Raw genomic sequence first — 23,951 nt, 5'->3', positions numbered from 1 at the left:
TAGGCCTGAAGTCTGGAAAATTGCTCCTGGGACTCCACAGCTGGCACAACACAAGCAGAGAGCTCTGACTAGAAGCAATCTGTTTTTTAAATCAAGGATGTATGGCTGCCAATATTGCCAAGCCCAGTCTGTGGCTTATTTAACAACAGTTTGGCTCTCCAACTAAGTGCTGGCAGTTAAATGAATGTAACAGTGCTAAATGAATGCAGCTCTTAAAAAAATATTGACAACTACTGAGAAGGTACACAAAATTAAAATGAAATTCCTAAAACCATAAAAGTTGAAAAATAATATGAAGTACAGAGGAAATAAACAAGGAATGGAGATAATATGGTGCCCTACAAAGCAAATGGAAACATTCTTCCCAAATTATAAGACTCTTCAAAGAAGCTCTAAAGACCTTCCCCAAGAAGTGTGTAAAGGGGCAGAGGGGCAGCTAGGTGGTGCAGTGGATAGAGCACCAGCCCTGAAGTCAGGAGGAGCTGAGTTCAAATCTGGCCTCAGACCAAACACTTGACACTTACTACCTGTGTGACCCTGGGCAAGTCACTCAACCCCAATTGCCTAAAAAAAAAAAAAAAAAAAAGGAAGTGTGTGGAAAGAAGTGTGTGCTATTTATTTTCCCACCATTTTAAAATCTAAGGGAACTGAAGTCAAAAATCAAGACTGCCAATGACCTCTGAATTACCAAATCTAATGGCCATTTTTCAGTCTTTATCCTTCTTGAACCCTCTGAAGCCTCTGACACAGTTGATCATCCCCTCCTACTGGATACTCTTCCTTCCCTTTGCTTCAGATCTACGTTCCTGAAATATGGCTGGTGTTACAGAAGCATGGTGGAAAATTGGGCAAAAATGGATTCAGCAGCCTTGATGCAGTAACTCATGAGACAGGGAGAAAGAGACAGGGTAAGTCTGAGTTTGGCAAATACTTATTATCTACCAGGCTACCATGAGCAGCATTAAATTGGTACAAAAATTACTAAATTAAAAAACGCTATGCTCTCCCTTATAAAATTCTAAAGTACAGCTTAAAGATCCTCTGTCCTCTGCCTTGTCCATGGCTGTATAGGTCAATCTATATGCATTTATTATGCAATCTATATGTATTTATTATGTGTCAGACACAGAATACAAATATAATGAATGAAACAATTCTTACTTGCAAGAGGCTTGCATTCTAATGAGGAAGACAATTAGAACATCTATGGACATAGAATACAAAGTAGTTTGGGAAGAAGAAATGGCATTAAGTAGTTGGGAAGAATTGGAAAAAAGTTTCATGTAGAAGGTGATGCTTCTTGGTTGAAAGGAGAGTGGGATGCTCTGAGGTGGGGGCGAGAAAGGCGCACATTCTAGACGGAGAGATGGCCAAGCACGGAGATGGGAGATGGAATGTCACGTTTGAAGAAGGGAGAGGTCAGTTTAGTTGGATCACGTAGGACAGGAAGGGGAATAATGCTCATTGAGACTAAAAAGATAAGCTCAAGTCAGGTTTTGAAAGGATTTAAAAGGTAAACAGAGGAATTTTTATTTTATAGCAGAGACAATAGGGAGCCACTGGAGTTGCTGAGCTGGGGAATGAAACGGTCAAGTCTGTGTTTTAGGAAAAATCACTTTGGCCGTAAAGTGTAGGATGGACTGAAGTGGAGAGAAACTTGGGGCAGGAAGAAAAATCAGGTAACTGCTGCAACAATCCAGGTGAAAGGTGGTAAGGGAGTGAGGAAAAGTGGTAGCAGTGTGAATGGAGAGGAGTTAAACTCAGAGACATCATAGAGGTAGAACTGGCAAAATGACAACTGACTGGATATGTGATACGAGAGAAAGTGAAGCTGTTCAGTTGTTTCAGTCATATCTGACTCTTCAGGACCCCATCTTTGGGTTTTCCTGGCAAAGATAATGGAGTGGTTTGCCTTTTCTTTCTCCAGCCCATTTTACAGATGAGGAAAATGAGACAAACTTGCCTGGGGTCACACAACTAGTAAGTGTCTGAAGCCAGATTTGAACTCAGATTTGAAGGTAAGTCTTCCTGACTCCAGGCCTGGAGTCCACTGTGTCACATTCATATCTACAGCTGCCTGAGAAAGTAAGGAGTTGAGCATAATGATGGAGTTACAAACCTGGGGGATGGAAGAATTCTGGTGCCTCTGACAGAAATGAAGCTTGGAAGAAGGAAGGGTTTGGGGGTTGGGATACAGATACTGAATTGAGTCTGAGATGTCTCTAGGATAGCTAGTTTGAAATGTACAAGGGGCAGTTAGCTGGTTATGTGGCACTGAAGTTCAGGGAGAAGACGGAGGCTGGATATAGAGATGTACAAGTCATTTGTACAGAGATGTTACTAGGACCCCTGTGAACTAACTGGGTTACTGAGAGGGCATAGAAAGAAGAAGGTCTAAATGAGAAACCTACTTGCAAAAGGTTGAGGAATGAATGAGAGTAGAGAAAATGATGGCAGAGAGAACAGACAGCGTTTTTCAAAGAGTTTGGCTATGAAAGGGTGAGGAGATAAAGAATGATAGTTTTAGAGGACGGCAGGATCTAGTAAAGGTCTTTTAAGTTTGAGGGAAATTTGGACATGTTGGAAGGTATCAAGGAAAGAACCAGTAGATAGGGAGAGGTTAAAGATTTAAGAAAGAGAAGGAGTAGTAAGGTTGCAATCTGCTGAAGATGGAAGAGAAGGGAATCAAGTGCACACAAAGAGGTGGTGGCCTTAACAAGATCAGTTGGTTAGAGCACAGTATCAATGTGGCCACAGACACAAGAGCCAGCTAGTTTTGCTTTATGCCACTCCTACAGACTGCTTCCCTAATTTAGGTCTTCCTTGTGTTCTACTGGCTACAAGAAGGGGTAGGCAAGAGAGTAATCAGTACAAATCTGTCACCATTACTAGAAATATAGCTCAAAACACATGCACTATGGTGGATCAGCATAATTGTCTTCATATATGAAGGATGGCATCAATAGTATAAAGTCACTTGAAAAACAACTATAAGTAAACTTTCAACTTCACACCACATGCAACATCTGTTTTCTCCACCCCATTTTTTGAACACAACTAGAGCTGAACTGACATCTTTATCTACTCCTCTACCATTTATTCAAGGCCGTAATAATCATTTCACTGGCCAACTGAAGAGCTCTGCATGGTACAAAAGATCCCATTTTACATCTTCAGCTTGCTTTCTCTTTTTTTTTCCAAGGTTCCTAGTTTTTTACTTTTAGATTTCATCCTACATCAGCAAGTCCCCCAAAATCTGATGTATTGCTTAAGTCCCAAGTTTTCAGCAAAACTTCCTGCTTTTGCCAAGAAAATTCTTCTGCAAAGACACTATAATCCAAATCTTCCCTCTACTCCAACTGGAAAAGAATTGGGATTATAAAGCTGGCTGTTTTAACATATATTCTCTTCCTTTCCACTCCTCCCAAAACTCACTCTCTCTTCCAAATTAAAAACAAAAATAGTTCCTGCCCTCAAGGAGCTTACAATTTAATGGGGGAAGACCACCTACAAAAAGAAACTGAAAAGGGGAAAAGGACACGAGAGGGTAACACAGCATGGAGCATGCTGAAATCAAGCAAAAGCTGCTGCTAAAAATGTAATTGTTACCTGGAAAATTCTGAGCCCTTTATAAAGGAAGGCTTTGGGAGCAGTTTATTGTTCCAACATCCCAATCAGAGGGGAGAGTTAACTGAAGGATTTGAGAAGGTGAGTGTCAAAAACTGAGTCAGTTGGCATGGTAATGATATTTCAGGTGATCAACTTATCCTAGAGGAAGAATGATAATCCCTGGAGTCAAAACCAAGCAGGGCTGCTGATAGAAAATGGACAGTTGCCTGGAAAGCTGTATCTTTTTTTTTTTTTGTGAGGTAACTGGGGTTAAGTGACTTGCCTAGGGTCACACAGCTAGCGTCAAGTGTCTGAGGCCAGATGTGACTCCAGGGCCGGTGCTCTATCCACTGCGCCACCTAGCTGCCCCATGAAAGTTATATCTTTTAATGAAGTTATTGACAAATATTATTTTCAGCTAGTAGAGTAACGTGTTAGGAAGGTTAGAGATCAGAGGAGATATTCCTCAGGTCTCTTGAATTGTGTCTCCAATAGTTACTTGGGCAGCTCTGAGGCCTGAAAACTCACATCAACTAGTGGGGAAAAGGGTGGGAAGCTCCCCATGGCTTCCGGGGGCAGGGCAGGAGTTTGCAGCATCACAAATCTGGTGACAGTAACAAAGATAGTTCTTCATTAGTTCTCTTGGCAGAGTAGAATCTTTCAAGCTCATATTAGGGGTGGGTAGCTACTAGCAAATGGCACCATGTGTCAACTGAAACACCAAAGAAGGTTCACTACCTTTTTATATGGGAAAGGTTTCTGATGCTTGTCAATGATGTTTGTTTTCTAGTTCCGAGGAATTCTAGGGCCATGACTGGCTAAGAGTCTCGTATTTCTTAATCTCTGCTTAGGGTGCAGAAATTTGTTATCTCTAAGAACAAGGATGTTGCAGAAAACGATTTCATTTAGATTGAGAACAATCAGTCAGTAAACATTTATTAAGCACCTACTATGTGCTAAGCACTATGCTAAGCTCTGGGGATAGAAAGAAATGCAAAAACAGAACCTGTCCTCAGAGAGCTCGCAATATAATGGGCATTACTGTTATTTTGAAAATAGGGACTCATCTTCCCAGGAGTTTAGGGGTACAAAGGAAAAATAGTAAAATTACAAAAAAAAAAATCAGGAGAGTTGTTTTATCCCTAAGTAGCTGGGGGGAGTATCACCACAAAGGCCTTCAAACATGTACACTGTAGCAGTTCTACGATAGCCAGCAACATCATAGGGACTCCTCTTCATTTCATTCCTGGATTATTATAGTACCCATCTCAGCTGTTCTTTGTGCCTCCGGTTCCTCCTTCCCTAGTTTATCTTAAATAATACACCCAAATTAAGTTTCTTAAATGCTCCTTTCATTATGTCAGTCCCTGCTCAAGCACCTCTAGTAGTGTTCTATGATCGGTAGATCATATTTCGTCCAAACTCTGGTGCCTAGTTTTCAAGATCCGTCATCATCTGATCTCAACCTACTTTTGCAGACTTTTCTCCAACTGCTCTTTAATATGTGTCATCATCTTTAGACATGCCATTCTGTATGTCCTTTCTGTTTTCATTTTTGTGTCTTTGTTGTGCTTCCTACCTGGCATTTTTTTCTCTCCCTATACTCTATCCAAATCTTATCCGTTTTTTTATGTTCTAGAAAAAAAATACCACTTCTATGGACCTCTCTCATTTCATTAGCCCACACTGACTTCTTAATTGGATTCCTACTGCTTTTCGAATCAGTGTTTAATGAATATGGCACTGGACTTGGGAGTCAGGAAGTCCTTGGTTCAAATCCTGTCTCAGCTCTGTGACCCTAGGCAAGTCACTAAATTTCTGTTCCTTAGTTTTCTCATTTGTAAAATAAGGAAAGTGGGTTCTATTGCTTCTCAGATCCCTTTCGGCTCTAAATCTAGGGTCTTATGAATTTGTCTCTCCAATTACACACAATGGATAGTGGATGTGAATCCACATTTGCAATAAATCTTGGTAATCCTCAATTGTGTTGGCCAGCTTCTCCACCTGATTTTATCGATTCTTGTTTCTGCCTTGTTCTATGGCTAACAAGAAGTGCCAATACTGAGAAATGAGGAAAAGAGGAGTATAATGTGAAAATGTTTTTTTTTTTTTTTTTAGGCAACTGGGGTTAAGTGACTTGCCCAGGGTCACAGAGCTAGTAAGTGTAAAGTGTTTGGTCTGAACTCAGATCCTCCTGACTTCAGGGCCAGTGCTCTATCCACTATGCCACCTAGCTGCCCCCGAAAATATGTTTAATAGGAATGTACAGCACATATCACATTGCGTGCCATCCTGCGGAGGGAGACAGAGAGAGAAAAGGAGAAAAATTTAAAACTCAAAAGTTTATGGAAGTGATTGTTGATACAGCAAAATAAATTGATTTTTTTAAAAAAAGGAAGAGGAGTGGTAGCCCCACCATTTTCTTGCTCTTCACTTTCATTTTTATTATTAGCATTGTCACCAACTGTTTAAAGCTACTTGTCTACTCTGTGAGTGTTGGTGTAGCTCAAAACGATTAAAGGTACCACTCATTGCCCACTCCTCCACCTTACTGAATTCCTCTACTCCTCCCTTGGGATTCCAATGACATGGTATGTAACACAGTGAATGAAGGCATGCATCATTGTTAATTCTTATTTTAAATATCAGTAAAGTTTAACCTTTATTTTTTAAGATAAAAATAATTATAAACAAAAATACTGTAATATTTCCTTTCCGTACCCTCCATAGATTATTTTGCACTTCTCCGGGGTGTGGGTGGAGGTAAGGGTGTACTACACTTTACAGAACATAGATTTGAGGGCAATTGCAACTAAATGTGCAAAGGAGTACAGATGAAAGAATCCAATCAATTCTCCTTTCAATTATTTCCTAATTATTACAGATAATAATAGTAGGCTTGTAGGGCATATGATTACATGGAGCTATGATTTAGTTGGTGTGGATATTTCCCTCCTTAGTGCATCTGTGCAAATCACAACTCATTGAAGATTTCTCCCCCTGTGTCATTCTTGTTCATGTTCTTCCAAAATCCATCTTACAAGAATGATCTAGTGGTGAGCTAGAAGCTTTCCTCTATGTCTTGTTGTATCTTGTTAGTGTAAGTACAGTATTCCAGCTCTCTATTATCTCTCACCACATGATCAGTCCATTTTCCTTTCTTTTTAGAATAAGTTTTGTTGCTTTTGTTTTTACATGGCAGTCATTTCTGGATATTACTTCTTTTCTCTTAACTCTTGGAATAAAGGAAAACAGTTAAGCAAAACCAAACAATGCAGTGACTGAGCTTGACTATACATGTAACATTTCATGCTTGTAGTCCTCACCTTTCTATCAAAACGTCTGCTTCAACGTCTGTTCTCTGGGATCAAGAAAACTATAATAAAAATAAATTTAGGGAAAAAAAGAGAAAAGGCCATTGGATTTGGCCCCCCAAAAAAGAGGTCAGTTGTAACCTTTGAGATTGTAGTTTCAATAACACAGCAGCAGCATATGACAGACTGCTTGGAGTTACAAAGGTGTGGAAATGAAAGTTGCAAGAATAGATCACATATTTGAGAAGTCTGGTAGTAAAATGAGATAAATTATATGAAAGTAGAAAGGAAAACAAAGTCAATCATTAGACATTTATTCTATGTGCCAGACACTGTTCTAAGTGTTGAAGATGTAAAAAAGGTGAAACACTATCTCCTGTCCTTGAGGAGCACTAATATTTTTAAAAAGGAGACAAGCAAATGATTAGGACACACAAAATGCAGAGTGGGTGGAAGTAATCTCCAAGGGAAGACGTGTGTGTGTGTGTGTGTGTGTGTGAGAGAGAGAGAGAGAGAGAGAGACAGACAGACAGACAGAGACAGAGAGAGAGAGAGAGAGAGAGACAGAGAGAGAGAGAGAGAGAGACAGAGAGAGACAGAGAGAGAGAGATTAGGGGATGGCCAATCCAAAGGCACAACGTATCATAGGTAAGGATCAGCAAGAAGGCCAGTGTAGCTGGGTTGCAGAATATGTGGAGAGGAGGGGAGCATAAGAAACCTAGAAAAGTAGGAAGTGGTCAGGTGATGAAGGGCTTTAACTGCCAAACACAGGAATTTGTATTTGATCTTGGAGGTAAAGGGAGCCACTGGAGTTTATTAAGTACAGTCTGAAATGATGAGACCCGTGTTTTAGGAAAATCACTATCACTCTGTCAGCTAAGTAGAGGGTGGGAGTGAGTAGAGACTTGAGGCAGAGATTCTAACTAAAAAGCTATTGCAATAGTCCAGGTGAGATGTGATGGAGGCCTGTACAAATTGTGGTGGCTGGGTGAGTAGAGAGAAGGGGACGTAAATGAAAGACGCTTTGAAGGTAGGAACAACAAGATCTGGCCACAGACTGTATATGTGGGATGAGTCCAAGTAAGGAGTTGAGAATGACACCAAAGTTGAAAGCCTGGGTGACTGGGAGAATGGTAATATTCTCAAGAGTAATAGGCAAGCTGAAAAGAGTAGAGTGTTTGAGGGGAAAGGTAATGAATTCTGTTTTGAACATGCTGAATATGAAATGCTTACAGGACATCCAACTTGAGATGTCCAAAAGGGAGTTGGTTGAATCAGGAATAGAGCTCAAAAGATTGAGGCTGGACATACAGACCTGAGAATCATCTGCATAGAGATATAACTGCACCCATGGGAACTGACAACATCACCAAGCAAGAGAATGGAGGGAGAAAAGGGCCCAGGAAAGAACTTTGAGGGAAAACCCATGTTTAATGGGTGACCAAAAAGACACAGATGAATATTCAGGAGACTAAGAAGAAACAGTCGGACAGGTAGGAGGAGAACTAAGAGAGAACAGTGTCAAAAAAAAAAAAACCCTGAGAGAGGAAAGAGTATCTAGTAGATAGTCATCAACAGTGTTAAAGGTTGCAGAGAAGTCAAGAAGGATGAAGACTCAGAAAAGGTCACAGATTTGGCAACCAAGAGATCACTGATAACTTTGGAGAGGACAGTTTCAGTTGAATGAAGTTGGAAGCCAGACTTCAGAGAGTTAAGAGAGAGGAAAGAAAGTGAAGGCACCAACTACAGACAGACTTCTCAAAGAGGCAAAATACAGAATGATAGCTAGTGGAGATGGACAGATCTAGTGAGTTTTTTAAGGATGGGAGAGACATGAGCATGTTAATAGTCAGCATAGGAGTTAGGGAAAGACCAGAAGATTAGTGAAGAAATGGGGATGCCAGTAGGGGCAATGTGCTGAAAAAGGGAGGGGAGAGAATGAGGAGTTTATGTAGAAAGGTTTACTCAACTCATTAGTCAGTAGATAAGGAGCAGATGGTGATGGAGTATATGAGTTTTGTGAGATGAGGAAGAGAGAAGAGGAAGCTTTTGGCAAATGGCTTTAATAAAGTGATGTCCTTACCTGAGAGGATGGGAGGGGAGAAGGGAAAGGCCTATGCGGGGCAGGAGGAAGGAGAAAGAGATGGGTGTGATGAGAAGTCTGCAGAGAGATGAAAAGATTTGGGATAACTTCTGTGGTGAATGGGAAAGCGAATCAATTAAGGAAGTATAAAAGTACTGCCTAACTGCAGTGAGGATCTAATTGAGATTATGAAATATTAATTTGTACGTGGATCTAATCCACAGTTGCATGATTTTCTACAGCTCTGTCCAGGAGCACATGGATAGGAGTAAAGGAGATAGAAGGCAGGAATAATCTAGGGTTGAGGTTTGGCAAAATATGATTGATGATAAGGACAATGGGACAAGGGATTCCAGAGTAGAATATATCTGAAGATATTCATCAAAGGGACAAGTGAAGGTCTTAAGGATAGAAGAGACCAAAGAATGGTTAGATGCTTTTCGAGGGGGAGGACCAGACTTGTGATTTCATAAGGGCATGAATTCTTGGAGAAGAAGAAAGAACTGACAAGGCTGTAAAGAGATAAGGGATAATTATGGAAGCAATGTTTCTAAGGAGGTAAGAGGGGTCATGAGTGCATGTAGAAGTCTTGGCTCTAGAAGAGAGGGGAGAATCTTATTTCTCTGTGACTAGAGAAACAGTTGAGAGGACAAATACAAAGATACTGATGTGCTGAGGTAAAGATGAAGGTATATGAGGTGACTCATTCCAGAAGGAAGTGAAATCAACTGTTAAAGAGTATGTGCATGCTGGGAGTGAGGAAAAAGTTAGGAACCTTAAGGAGTAAATAAAAGACATGGAAAAATTGTAGTGATGAGTGTGATAGAGAATTCATGAAAGTTAAGTATTAGTGAATAGCAAGTAAGGGCCAGCTTGACATCTGGCAACATAACATATACATAACAAAGTCCAGCTTTGGATGCGCATCTTTTAGAACTTTTCAGTGACCTAGAAGGAGGAAGACAGCCACAACGGGGATAATTCAAGGTTGGGGATTGTTAACCATTTGACTTTGGGGTTGTTAAATAAAGGGGCAGAAAAAGAAGACACTTGAAGGATTTGATTAGGAAGTTTAGGATGGAAAGGATTTTGAAGGATAGTGGACTCAGAAAAGTAGGAATGACTGAGCAAATGGGTATCTGAAGGAAGGCTGAAAACAGGCTCAGAAGGCATGGTAGAGTGAAAGAAAAAAGGTGAAGAGGTTCTAATCAGAGAGAGTATTGATTTAGAATTCAATAGAAATGACAAAACCTGTCTTCTTGCTTTCCCTTTGTTGTTTCTTCAGAGTCTCATTCTAACTATATTTTATCTCTTTCAAAAGGAAGCTTCTCAAGGACAGAGATTATTTCCTTCTATTTATCTAGACTTCCTGTGTTATATCTGATTGATAAAATGTTGGATCAAAGCACACCAAAGTTTATCTTTTTTTTCTAGACTTTTTTTGAAGACTGAGGTTTTTAAACTTTCAAAATATAATTAATTTTAGCATCTAAATCATCTCTAATCCAAAAGTCCAGCAAAAATAAGGAGAACAATCAGTAGGTGTCCTTTTCAAAAGGCCTGTGCTTCTCTAATTCTTCAAATGCACATTTTGATTCCTTTTTCCACTTACTATTTGCAAGTGCTTGTACCTTCTTTAGATAATAAAAATAGCTAACATTTATATAGCTTTTACTATGTGCCAGGCACTGTACCAAATCCTTTGCAGTTATCTCATCTGGTTCTACTATTATTATCCCCTTTTACAGATGAGGAAACTGAGGCAAACAGAGGTTAAGTGATTTGCCCAGGATCACACACAGCTAGTGTCTGAGGCCATATCTGAACTCAGGTTTTCTTGGTTCCAGGGTCGGTGCTCTTCTGTGCCACCTCACTGCCCTCCGTAGATGGTAAGTTATCTAAGGAATTCATAACCTAGACATTAATAGTCTGTAGGACACAGAAGTGTAACAGCCACAGAAAGTGTACCTTTCAAAACAATAAGTTAATAAGACAAGTACCTGCATGGCAATAGGTCCTGGAGACATTTGAGAACTGTAATTCATTCCCATCATGCCCTGCACATTAGGCTGCATAACAGAAACCATTGGAAATCCTTGTTGCTGAATTGGCATCAGACCTATTTGAAAACATAAGAGCATTATTCAAATTAATAACTTTTAAAGTCTGCTCTTAAAACTCTGTTAAATAATCCTGCGGGGTATGTTAGTAATTAAGCATTCATTCCAGAAACAGCAATTAGCATGCAAAGTATACTGTGTAACAATGCAATAGGGATTATGTTGAAAATATGAAAGGAAGTAAGAAACTCATACTGGTATGTCAGAGAGAGTCTAAATATACCTTAAAATAAGCTTTGTATTTCATCCTCCCCTTTCTCTTTGGTTTTAAAATCTAAGTGGTTTAAACTTGGTCTTTCTGAAAAAGGGACAAAAATGTACCTCCCTCCTTTTGTTGCAGAATTAGGGGGGATTATGGTCATGAAACACTGTATGGAGTCAGACTTGGTCATGTGTTGGTTATTTTGTTGAATTTTTTTTCCCTCCTTTTTAATTTTTCCTTACAAGAAATGACTCACTGGATAAAGGAGAAGGATAAGTTTGGAAATGAAGGTTACTTAAAAACATATCAATAAAAAATTTTTAAAATTAAGTAGTCAAATATTCTTTTGAGTTATATTGTAAATTTCCTCTTCCCTTTTTCTTCCTTTCTTTTTCAAGACTGTGTCTTTTATCTTGCCCAAGCTGAAGTGTAAGGACTAATTTATAGACCTCACTGTACTGACTGACATGGGTGCTCTGTTTCTGACCTGGGCCAGTTCAACCTCCTTAGGCAACCTCCTCTTTCCCCTATTCCTTTCCACTCCCTCTGCAGCTCAGAACTCTCATGCTCAAGAGACCTTTCAACTTCAGCGGATGGGGAGCAGGGTTTATAGATGTGTACCACTACATCTGGCCATGCTCAATTTCTAACATTCTTTGTCAAACAGTCTAAAAAAGTTTCAGGATAGCATTGACACATTCTCCTTCTGGAATACAACTTAGTAACTAAGGCAATATTTTTGGATTTCTTTTTCATGTGAACTTTTACTTAAAATGATAAAAGCAGGAAATAAGTAAAAAAATGCAGCTATAATAATAAACATATAATTTTATAATTCCTTCTTAAAGAAATCTTTAAAAAAAAGAGACTTCTGGGAGCCAAGATGGCAGAGTAAGCAGGAAACCACTTGAATTGTCCCATATTTACCTCCAAACAACTATAAAATAGTGCCCACAAAACAATTCTGAAACAGCAGAACCAGCAAAAAGATGGGGTGAAACAATGTTCCAGCCAAAGAAACTTGGAAGGTCGGCAGGAAAGGTCTGTCTCACTGGGGTAAAGGGGGAACACAATCCAGGACAGGAAGTATCCTGGCAAGCCAGCAGGAGGCCCTGAGCCCCAGTGTGATGCTAGGTGAGCAGGAAAAGGTTAACACCAGGACCCCCATGTGCCTCAGCATAATTCCAGGTAAACAGGCAGACACCAGCGCAGGACACTCGTGCCCCCCCCACCCCCGCCCTTGTAACAAATGCCAGGCCAGTGCCAGGATTCCTCACTTGCCTCAGGGTAGTTCTGGGGGAAGAGGCAGATGCCAGCACTGGGACTCCCCACATGCCTCAGTGCAGCATCAGGTGAGTGACAGATTCTTGCGGCCTCCAGCAGTGCCACCCACCTCCCACCCCAACCCCTCAGTGCAACACCAGGCAGGAGGATACCCCCCCCCCACCATGGGCCTCAGGGTAGCACCAGTGAAGCACCAGGCAAACGGACAGGGCCTATAGCCTGCAGCAAAAGAAACTTGGGACAGTGCCTCTTCCACCCCAGGAGCAGAGCTCAAATTTAAAAGGAAAAAGGCTGGAAAAGATAAGCAAAAAAACAGACAAAGAGTCTGATCATATAAAGTTATTATGGTGACAAAGAAGATCAAGACACAAACTCAGAAGAGGACAACAATGTCAAAATGCCTATGGACAAAGCCCCAAAGAAAAATGAGAATTGGATTCAAGCCCAGAAAGAACTCATGGAAGAGCTCAAAAAGGAGTTTAAAAATCAAATAAGAGAGGTAGAAGAAAAACTGGAAAAAGAAATGAGAGTGATGTAAGAGAACCATGAAAAAAAGAGCCAATAGCTCAGAAAAAGTAAACACCTTAATAAGCAGAATTGGCAAAATGGAAAAGGAGGTATAAAAGCTAACTGAAGAAAACAAGTCCTTAAAAATTAGAATTGGGCAAGTAGAAGCTAATGACTCTATGAGACACCAAGAATCAATCAGGGGCAGCTAGGTGATACAGTGGATAGAGCACCAGCTCTGGAGTCAGGAGGACCTGAGTTCAAATCTGGCCTCAGACACTTGACAGTTACTAGCTGTGTGACTCTGGGCAAGTCTCTCAACCCCAACTGCCTCACCAAAAAGCAAACAAACAAACAAACAAAACTACAAATTAATCAATCAAAATCAAAAGAATGAAAAAATAGAAGAAAATGTAAAATGCCTCATTGGAAAAACAAGTGACCTGGAAAACAGATCCAGGAGATATAATTTAAAAATGACTGGATTACCTTAAGCCGTAATATTCAAAAGGAGGACCTGGACATTATACTTCAAGAAATTATCAAAGAAAACTGCCCTGATATCCTAGTACCAGAGGGTAAAATAGACATTGAAAGAATTCATTGATCACCTCTGGAAACACATTCCAAAATGAAAACTCCCAGAACATTATAGCCAAATTCCAGAACTCCCAGGTCAAGAAAAAATACTGCTAGCAGGCAGAAAGAAACAATTTTAAATATCGGTGAGCCACAGTCAGGATTACACAGGATTTAGCAGCTGCAACATTAAAAGATCAGAGGTGATGGAACATGATACTCCAGAAGGCAAAGGAGCCAGGATTACAACAAGAGTCACCTCCCCAGAAAAACTGAGCATAATTTTTCAAGGGAAAAAAAAATGGTCATTCAATGAAATAGAAGCTTTCCTGAGGAGAAGACCAGAACTGAACAAAAAAAAAAATCTGGTTTTCATTATCAAGATTCAAGAGAAGCATAAAAAGGTAAACAGGAAAGAGAAAATGTAAGGGATTCAATAGGGCTAAACTGTTTACATCTGTCCATGAGAAAATGATACTTGTCATTCTTAAGGACTGTATCACTAATAGTGCGGTTAAAAGGAGTATACATAAACAGAAGGTATGGGTGTAAGGTGAATTTGAGGGGATGGCATTAAAAAAATTAATTAAGGGGTGAGAAAGAGGATTACACTGGGAGGAGAAAGAAGGGAGAAGTCGAATGGGGTACATTATCTCATGCGAAGAGGCACAAAAGATCTATTGCAGTGGAGGGGGAAATGGGAGGATGGGCACTGGACATCACTTGAACCTTACTCTCATTAGAATTGGCTAAAAGAGGGAATAACATATACAATCAGTTGGGTACAGAAATCTATCTTACTCTATAAAGAAGTAGGAGGGAAGAAGGTTAAGTAAGGGGGTGGGAGGGAACTGATAGAAAGGAAGGCAGATCGGGGGAGGTGATGGTCAGAAGCAAAACACTGATGAGGGGGGAAAGGGTGAAAGGAGAGGACAAACAGAAGGAAAAATGGAGTGGAGGAAAATACACAGTTAGTAATCGTAACTGTGAAGGTGAATGGGATGAACTCTCTCATCAAATGGAAGCGGATAGCAGAGTGGATCAAAAACCAGAATCCTACAGTATGTTATTTCCAAGAAACACACTTGAAGCAGAGACACACACACAGAGTAAAAGTAAGAAGCTGGAGCAGAATCTATTATGCTTCAGCTGAAGTTAAAAGAAAAAAAGCAGGGGTAACAATCATGATCACAGATAAAGCAAAAACAAAAAAAGAGATAAGGAAGGAAACTACATTTTGCTAAAAGGTACCACTGACAATGAAGTAATATTGATACTAAATATGTATGCACCAAGTGGTGTAGCATCCAAATTCTTAAAGGAGAAATTAAGTGTTATAGGAGGAAAAAGAGCAAAACTATACTAGTGGGGGATCTCAACGGTTCCCTCTCAGAATCAGATAAATCCAACCCAAAAATAAAGAAGAAATTAAGGAGGTGAATAGAATTTTAGAAAAGTTGGCTATAACAGACCTCTGGAGAAAACTAAATGGGAATAGAAAAGAACGTACTCTTTTTCTCAGCAGTACAGGGCACCTACACAAAAACTGACCATGTATTAGGGCACAAAAACCTCAAACTCAAATGTAGAAAGGCAAAAATATTAAATGCATCCTTTATGGATCATAATGCAATAAAAATTACATTCAACAAAAGGCAGTAGAAAGATAGATTAAAAAATAATTGGGGGCAGCTAAGTGATGCAGTGGATAGAGCACCAGCTCTAGAGTCAAGAGGACCTGAGTTCAAATCTGGCCTCAGACACATAACTCTTACTAGCTGTGTGACTCTGGGCAAGTCACTTAACTCCCAATAGTAATAGTAGTAGTAGCAGGAGGAGGAGGAGAAGAAGAAGAAGAAATGCCCCACATGAGGGCAGCTTGGTGGCACAGTGGATAGAGCACCAGTCCTGAAGTCAGGAGGACCTGAATTCAGATACAGCCTCAGACACTTGACACTTACTAGCTGTGTGACTCTGGGCAAGTCACTTAACTCCACTGTCTAGCAAAAAACAAATTAAAAAAATTAATTGGAAACTAAATAATCATAGGAATAATCAATAATTTCATTGAAGAGAATGACAACAAGGATACACCAAAATTTATGGAATGCAGTCAAAGCAGTACTTAGGGGAAAATTTATTTCTCTAAATTCTTACATCAGTAAAACAGAGAAAGAACAGATCAATGAACTGCGAATGCAACTTAAAAGAACAAATTTAGAAACCCTAATTGAGCACCAAAAATTAATAAAATTGAAAGTAAAAAAGCTATCTAGCTAATAAATAAAACTAGGGGCTAGTTTTATGAAAAAACCAGTAAGGCAGATAAACCATTGGTTAATTTGAGAAAAAAAGAAAGAAGAAAACCAAGAAATTAAAAAAAATACATTTTCTGTGTCATCACTAAAGAATGTTCATGTCTTAAATAATACATGCAAGTACATGGAAAAGATAAATAGATTTTTGGAAAACTAAAATTCAACCTGCACCATTAGTTATGAGTAAAAAAAAGGTCAGGATGAATTACCCCCTAACTTTCACTGAGCTGTTCTGTGTCTCTTGCTGTCCCAACTAGTGACCTATCATTCTGTTTCTCCACCTTGACAACCAATTAACAATAGGTTTTCGGGGAAAACGGAGTATTCTTATAAAATCAAACCTCCAGAGAAAACAAGGGAGAAAAATTAGTAGGAAAGGGCATCCAGAACAGTTTCATCCAAGTGAGGAACTTCTAGTGTGGAAACTTCCTCCACTGATGCTAAACAGCAATTCACAGAAAACTTCGTAGTATACTGACAGATTATAGATGATTTGCCCACCAATGAAAAGATATCCTTTTCAGAACATGGACCTAAATGGCACAGCCACCGATTAGAGAATCAATCACAGAATTGGAAAGGACCTCAGCAGCTCCTATCTGAAAGGAATCTCCACTATGACATATTCAGTAAGCGGTCAACTACCCTTTACTAGGAGACCTCCAAAGAAGGGGAACCCACCAACTTTCAAGGCAGCTCACCTGATTTTGGTTAGTTTTAATTAAGAAGTTTCTTGATATCAAACATAAATTTGCTTCTTTGCAGTTTCTATTTATTGCTCCTGGTCTTGCTCTCTAGAGCTAAACAGAGTAAGTCTAATCCTTTCTCCCTATGAGAGCCCTTCAAAAATTTTAATAAAGGAAGTAACATATCTCGCCCCCCACCCCCATCCCTCAACTCTTTTCTCCAGGCTAAAAGACCCTTGTTATTTCAGCCGATTTTCACATATATGGACATTGTCCAGCTTATCAATGTCCTTCTTAAATGATGGTGCCTAGGACTCAAGAGAAAACTCAAGTTCAGATCTGATGAAGAAGGAGTCAGTGAGTCTATTAATCTCCCTATTCCTAGAAGTTATGATTCTCTTAATGCAGCCCAAGATCACAGCGGCTTTTTTGAGTGTCATTTCAAACTGCTAACTTATACTGAGTTTCCAGTCCACTAAACCCTCAATATAATTTTCAAACTACTATCTAACCATGTTTCAACCCATCTTGTATTTTGAAGTTGATTTTGGACTTAATTGGATCTTACTCCTGAATTTTCTTTTTCTATGAATTTATACAAAAACCTGTTTATTATAAATTTTTCAGCACTTAAGGAGAAATGAGGAGTGATACTAACCACTTCACCCCAAAGCCCATTATGAGAAACTTTAAAGGTAGATGTCAAATGTGTTCTAAGCAGAAGGAAAATTCTATTTTATTTATTAGTGAGACAGTTAAGTTTCTGTTCATTTTACCCATTAACCTTCAACTCAAAAAAGTTAATTACGAAATAAGGAAACATTCAAAATAAACTCTCACATACCTTGAGGGGGTCCTATTCCACTTGCAACAGGAAATATGAAGCTGAAATACATAACAAGGAAATGTCATAGTCAAAAGGTTTTCCTCCCTATCATCAAATATTTATTGAATGTCCTTGTGGACTTAGTAAATGTCTATTGCTCCCACAAAGACTGATCTTAAACAAGTAATTTTTTTCATGTTTCAGTTTTCAGTGATACTGGTGATAATTAGGGGATTAACTTAAAATGTCATAAAATACATTGGAGAAATAAGACATGTACTTTGCAGTCAGATTTTTCATTGAACAAGATTTTTAGTTTAGTGTTTTATTTTTAAAAATTCTGTTAAGACCAAAATACTGTTTTTATACATGACAATTTTCCATGAGTAAGGCGTTGGAGTTTGTTCTGCCATAGAAAACTTTTAGTAACTATAATCATTGATGTTGATTGTGAATCAATGATCTTTAAGAATCCATTTAGAGGCAGAGCCAAGATGGTGGAGTAAAAGCAGTGACTTGCTTGAGCTCTCCCCCAAACCCCGCCAAATACCTGTAAAAAATGGCTCTAAACAAATTTTGAGCAGAAGAATCCATTAAGCTCTAAAATTCTGTGATTCTTTTTTTCTGTAAATTTGTTTATTTTAAACTTAAATACAAAATGAGAAAAGAAAAAAAAAACATTGCCATGTATACAACAGATCATAAGAGAGGATTCAATATAAAACTAAAATTCTATGATTCTGACACTATTAAAAAGGTTTGCACAGTATTAGTCATACCGACCATCTCTTCATGACTCAGCTAAAACTGGGATCATGGTACCTATAAGCTTGTAGCTCAGCACCATTAATTTACACTGAACTGGTAATAAAACCTAAATGAAAAGTAACCAACAACTGACTTTTAAAAGTTATTTATTACTCAGATGAAAGAGAATGGCATTCAAAAAATCAGCTTAAGAGATTTTTTTCAAGTTGATATTAAAAATGAAAACAATTAACCATCTGTGTCAGGGGCTAAGTGGAAAAGAAATTAAAAAGGAAGCTCTGTATGGGCTGATTGTGTTACTATAGCTAACTGACCCTTTCTTAGGATCTCTGTCAATGGAAATAGCAAGACTGCCAAAGCTCTACCTGTAATGAAATCCACCCTACCAGTACATACTTCCATACCAAAAAAACAAACTACCTTGGCACTACCTGAAAGAGCATTAGGCCTTAGTCACTGCTCTGTCACTAACTAGAAGTCACAATGCCCATGATGCTGCATCTACCAAATGAGGAAGTTGGGCTTAATGACGTGTCTGTATTTCCTGCTCAAAAGTTATAATGCTGAAGAGAAACTCCCACAGGTACATGATTTGCCAATTACCTATTTTTGCTTTTTCTTTGTATCCCCAGAAGTCCTATTAGACAAGTAATTGACCAAACAGTAAGGAAAGGATGAGACAGCAAAGAATCATGGAAATACTGACCAAAAATTGTATTACTACCAATCAGTGTTATGGTGATTCTAGATACACAACTTCTACAAGTTAAAAATCTCTAGCATTTGCACCTTCTTTCCCACTTTTACTATGCTTACTCTAGTTCAGAACAGTTTTTCATACTAAATCTACTTCAATTGTCTCTTTAATTGGGCTTCATTCCTCCAGACTTTCTGGATCACACAGTCACTCACTTTCCCCAAAACTTTCTTTGGTTCCCCACTGCTAAGAGAAATTGGCTTTATCTGTGGTAGTCCCAATAAAACTGAAAGAGCACCGGCTCCACAGTCACTTATTCCCTCTAGACTTCAGTTTCCTCATACATAAAATGAGGATCTTTGAAGTCCTTTGCAGCTCTAATCCATGAGCCTATGATCTTCCTTAGCTTCTCCTAACTCCTTCTCCAGCATTTTCCTCTTATTTTTTCCTTATATAAACCCTTACCTTGGGCCTCAGCCTCCTCAACTGTAAAATGAAGGGCAGGTCTAGAAAACCTCCAAGGTGTCTTCCAGCTTTAAAGTTATAGCCAAATAAGATACTCACTATTCCCTGTCCATTCATTCCATTCCCCCACCCCCATTTTGTGCTTGTTCTGTTTCCTCTGTTCTGTTATTCCCTACCTCTTCTTAGGCCTTCCAAGCCTAGTTCAAATACAACCTCTTCCATGGTGCTGTCTTTGGCCATGAGAAGAGGCGAGTCTTCTCTTTGCATTCCTTTAGCAAGCAGTGCATATCACTCCTATGGCATATCACATAGGCAGAAGATATAACATATTGTTGGAATATGTCTATCGTATAAATGTACTTTAGTTTTCTGTATACATCTTATTTCCCCTTAACATATTCTGAGTCCCTCAAGGGCAGGAACCATGTCTTTGGCATCTTTGTATCCCTCCCTGCACATTACAGACACTCAATGAATAACTGCTGAAGGAAAGAATTAAAAAAAAATAAGCCTCTCTAGGACTAACTTGGATTTTCCATTTCCTTTTCTTTTTGCTGTTCTAAGTGAACTCAGTGACTTCCCATGGATTTTTGTCTTCAGTTTTACCTACTATCATATGGTTTTGCTTAAAATACTATATATGATACCAATCAAAAGTTTGTTGATAAGCAAACCAAACTTTGTACTTGTTTACTGAACCAGAGGTAAAAGTCAGTTATACATAGTGAAATATAAACTAGTTAAGAAGCTAATTGCCTGGTTTTTTTTTCCCCCTAAAACATACTTATGACAAACAAAATGCTCTGGAAAATAATAATGTCACACCAAAACAGAAATCACTGAAATCTAAATTTTAATTGCCTGAAATGTCTTCTTAACCTCTGAAAAGCATATATACATACAGAGAATTTACTCTTCAGCGTTCAGTTTTTACATTAGAGAACAAATGAACAAGTTTCCGCATTCTGATGAATTCCCTAATTAACTGACTTGCCCTTCAGAAGCTTGGCAGACAAAAGAACAAGAGACTGGAATCATAAAGATGTACCACTTTCTCCTTCAAGAAACCAGTCTATGCTTCAGAATTTTTTAAACCTCTGCCCAGAGTAACAAATTCTTTTAAATGAATTATGAGAATTTACTGCCAAGGATAATTTAATGGAGTGAAATTAAAATGTGATTAAAAACCTAGGAAATTTCCAAAACTATAATAAACCATAAGAAAATAATATCGAGATCATAAACTATTCATGCTTTTCAACTTGAAGGTGAATTACAAAAATTAATAAAGAGCTCTACTTAAAATGTGGCAATAGAACACAAAAACAGAAGTTAAATTTTAAAACGTAAACCATTATTTTAAAATCATTTGTACATAGATACGAGTCCTTTCTCATTAAAAGAAGGTGCGTTAAAGGGCTACAATGTTGATAGTACTAAACACACTCTCTCCATTTAGTCTATTAAAGTACAATTGAGTAGAAAGGTATAGGAGGTATAAAAACAGGCAGTTTCTTAAAAAGCGACTTGTTTCCTAGTAACACTGTTCCTTGTTTAGCTGTCACAAAATAACTACAAAGTTTGGTTTCTTCAAATAACTTCACAAAAGAAAAAAGACTATTTTCCAAAAATAACTTAGGACATAGAAGATAAAGCGAACTTTAATCTCCATAAACCTTATTCACAGGGCCATAGATCTACGGAAGAAGAGAACCTGAAGCCTTGACTTCTAAACATTGTGTCTTTTCCCCTTAGGCAGTTGGCTTTTAAGGGTATAAAACAAGATCACAAAGGAAACCAATTCTATTGAAATAGTTATCAAAACAGTTATTTTCTTAAAATTCTCGGACTCCAGGTTAAAAATCCCTGATCTAGAGTAACCTCACCATTTTGCTGATGAGGAAACCAAGGGAAATTAAGTGACTTGCCAACCCAAGTTGTTTCAAGTTATTTAGTAAGCCTTAGGAGGCATGGTTTGCAGCCCGGGGACCCTGTGTGTGCCACTGGTCACAGGGGAAACTCAGGGTCCTGCCCATGCTGGTTCTATGGCATAAAATGATACCTCCTCCTGGAGTCCAGTAATAACACTGCACGGAATTTACTAGGGACTCCTGACGTGCCGGGCACTGAAGAAGAGCACAAAGGCAAAGAAACAACAGTCTCTGTCCTGAGGGAGCTTTGTTCTTTCTACCAGTTCCGCTAACCAGCGCGGCCTGCCCGGCAGAGGGCTCAGGGCTCGGACCCGTGTCTCGGTTTCTTTTCGCGGCGGCCGCGGGGCTTTTCTCGTGTATTTGGGGTAGGAAACAAGACAAGGGGCCAACAACAGCATCTGGGGCGAAGGAAGAGGTCTCCCACGAGCACCTCAGCACGAGCAAGAGCCGCCGCATCCGGCCGGATACCTCCCCAGCGCAAACTCCTCCGGGAACAGGTGGCCGAGGGCCCGGAGGAACTGCATCTAGCGGGGCCGGGGGCCAACCCTGCATGAGCCCAACTCCCCCCACCCCCGCCCCACAAGGGTCTGGCGCAGCCGCAGTCACGAGCTTCCCCTCCTCAACCATCGCCCCAGTCGCCGGGGCAACGACCCTCCCATCCCATCCCCAGGCCCCGGCTCAGCTACAACCGGCAACCGCCCCAACCGCCCCAACCGCCGTTCACGCCTTCGCGCGGGCACTCCACACACACCTGCCTCCCCCGCTAGCCCCGGAGCCGGCCCCGGCTGCCCCTCCGCCTGCGCCAGCGCCGCCGCCGGCTCCCGTTCCCGGCCGCAGCGCCATCTTCCCCCAAACCAGCCGTTCTTGCCGCTGCCACCTTAGAAGGCTCTGTCAGCTGAGAGCAGCCACTTCCGGGGCAGCGGGCAGCACCACCTCCACCCCAGCCCCACCCCCGTTCCGTTTGCTGGGACGGGCTCTGAGTGGGCACGTGACCCGACTCGGCGTGGGAAGAGCCCCCGCCCCCACGACGTGACCTCCTGGCTTTCTTCAAGTACCTGTGGGTCTGTGGTGCTTGTCTATGACTCGTCCCGTCCCGCCCCGCCCCGCTTGGGCTGTGCTGGGCCGACCCACCCTCCCCAGCTAAGGCTAAACTGTGATTAGAGGAAGCCCTGGGTTCGAATTCTGCCTTGGACATGTGCTAGCTTTGTTACTATGAGCAAGTCACTTAATAATGGTAGCTAACATTATTTAGCACTTAGTGTGCCAGGCATTGTACTTAGAGCTTTTACAAGTATCACATCATTTGACCTTCACAACCACCTTGGGAGGTGAGTGCTGTTATTCCCACTTTACAGATCGGCACTGAGGCAAAGGTTCAAGTGACTTGTCCAGGGTCACACAAGTGTCTGAGGCCAAATTTGAATTCAGGTCTTCTTTTGGACTCCAAGCCTTTTTTCTACTGATAGCCACCTAGTTGTTTCCTGGCCAGCTGAACTGGTCTGGACCTCAGTTTCCTTATCTGTGAAACAGGGGATAAAATATCTGTAGTACTTGTGCAGTCGTTTTTCAGTCACGTATGACTCTTCTGTGAATCCATTTAGTGTTTTCTTGGCAAAGATGCTGGAGTGGTTTACCATTTCCTTCTCCAGCTCATTTGACAGAGGAGGAAACTGAGGCAAACAGGGTTAAGTGACTCGCCCAAGGTCACACTGCTAGGAAGTGGCAGAGGCCAGATTTGAACTGAGGAAAATGAGTCTTCTTGACCCTAGGCCCAGTGCTTTTCCCCCACAGCATTGTTGTGAGACTCAGCTTCCAAGTCAAGGAGAGCTTTTTATATACATTACTAACTTGGACTCGATCAAAAGGCTGCACCCAAGGACCTAGAAGGCCATGGGAGGCTTTGAGGCCAGAAGGTTCCCCACCCCAGGATTACACCGTTCAAGGGAAGACTTTTTTTAGGATTCAGGAAACCAGAACGTGTTTGTGAACAGATGGCAAGGAGCCATCTGATGGGAAACCCTGAAGGCTTAGCTGAAGTTATTTAACAGATTTGTAGTGGGTGAAGTGAGCTCTTATTTCATGGGTTTTCTTTTTTCTTCCTAAGAAAACAATAATGAGGGTTGGGTTAATCGGGGATAGATAAGGATTTCCAATCCATCCCACATATTCCTGCAAAAGTGATATTCCTAAAACATGGGTCTGGCTGTCACTTTCCTACTCACCAGTGGTTCTCTATTGTTTTTAGGATAAAATACTCCCCTTGGGCAGGTCCTCCTCGTCCACAGTTTCAGTCAAAGTGGCTACCTCCTGCTCCTCATCCCTATGTTCAGTCTCAATCCATGCCTGTGCATTCACACACCTGTAATGTACTTTTTTCACAACCCTGTCTTCCCCCCTCCCCACAGCATCCCTAGCTTTCTTCAAAGCTGAGTTTAAGCACAGGAGGCTTTTTCTAATCCCCACCTCCTGGTACTCCCCTCCTACCAAAATCACCTTTTTTGCTTATTAATATGGTATTTACATACCATGTTATGTTTTAATATATATCATGTATGTGTTTAT

The 23,951-nt window shown here is 40.2% G+C and overlaps 2 protein-coding genes across 3 annotated transcripts in view; one reads left to right on the top strand and one right to left on the bottom strand.

The window, feature by feature from the left end:
* The window catches only part of SYNRG (synergin gamma), a 98,821-nt gene extending 76,642 nt beyond the window's left edge, over positions 1-22,179 (bottom strand). For both annotated transcript variants that reach the window (XM_027870349.1, XM_027870350.1), the window contains exons 1-3: positions 22,141-22,179; positions 17,547-17,587; positions 11,007-11,125 (exon numbers count right to left, since the gene is read on the bottom strand). In XM_027870349.1, coding sequence (XP_027726150.1) covers positions 11,007-11,120 — 114 coding nt within the window. In that variant the 5' untranslated portion in view covers positions 11,121-11,125; positions 17,547-17,587; positions 22,141-22,179. The remainder of the gene's footprint in view (positions 1-11,006; positions 11,126-17,546; positions 17,588-22,140) is intronic.
* On the top strand, positions 21,940-22,550 carry LOC114049106 (atherin-like). The gene is made up of 2 exons (XM_027870294.1): positions 21,940-22,274; positions 22,310-22,550. The coding sequence occupies exons 1-2, from the start codon at positions 21,940-21,942 to the stop codon at positions 22,548-22,550; spliced, it is 576 nt and encodes a 191-aa protein (XP_027726095.1).
* The last annotated feature ends 1,401 nt before the right edge of the window (positions 22,551-23,951 follow it).

This window comes from Vombatus ursinus, unplaced genomic scaffold, assembly GCF_900497805.2.
Source record: "Vombatus ursinus unplaced genomic scaffold, bare-nosed wombat genome assembly UNPS02014797.1, whole genome shotgun sequence".
In the NCBI taxonomy this organism is placed as follows: Eukaryota; Metazoa; Chordata; class Mammalia; order Diprotodontia; family Vombatidae; genus Vombatus; species Vombatus ursinus.
This window is presented reverse-complemented; position numbering and strand designations above follow the sequence as displayed.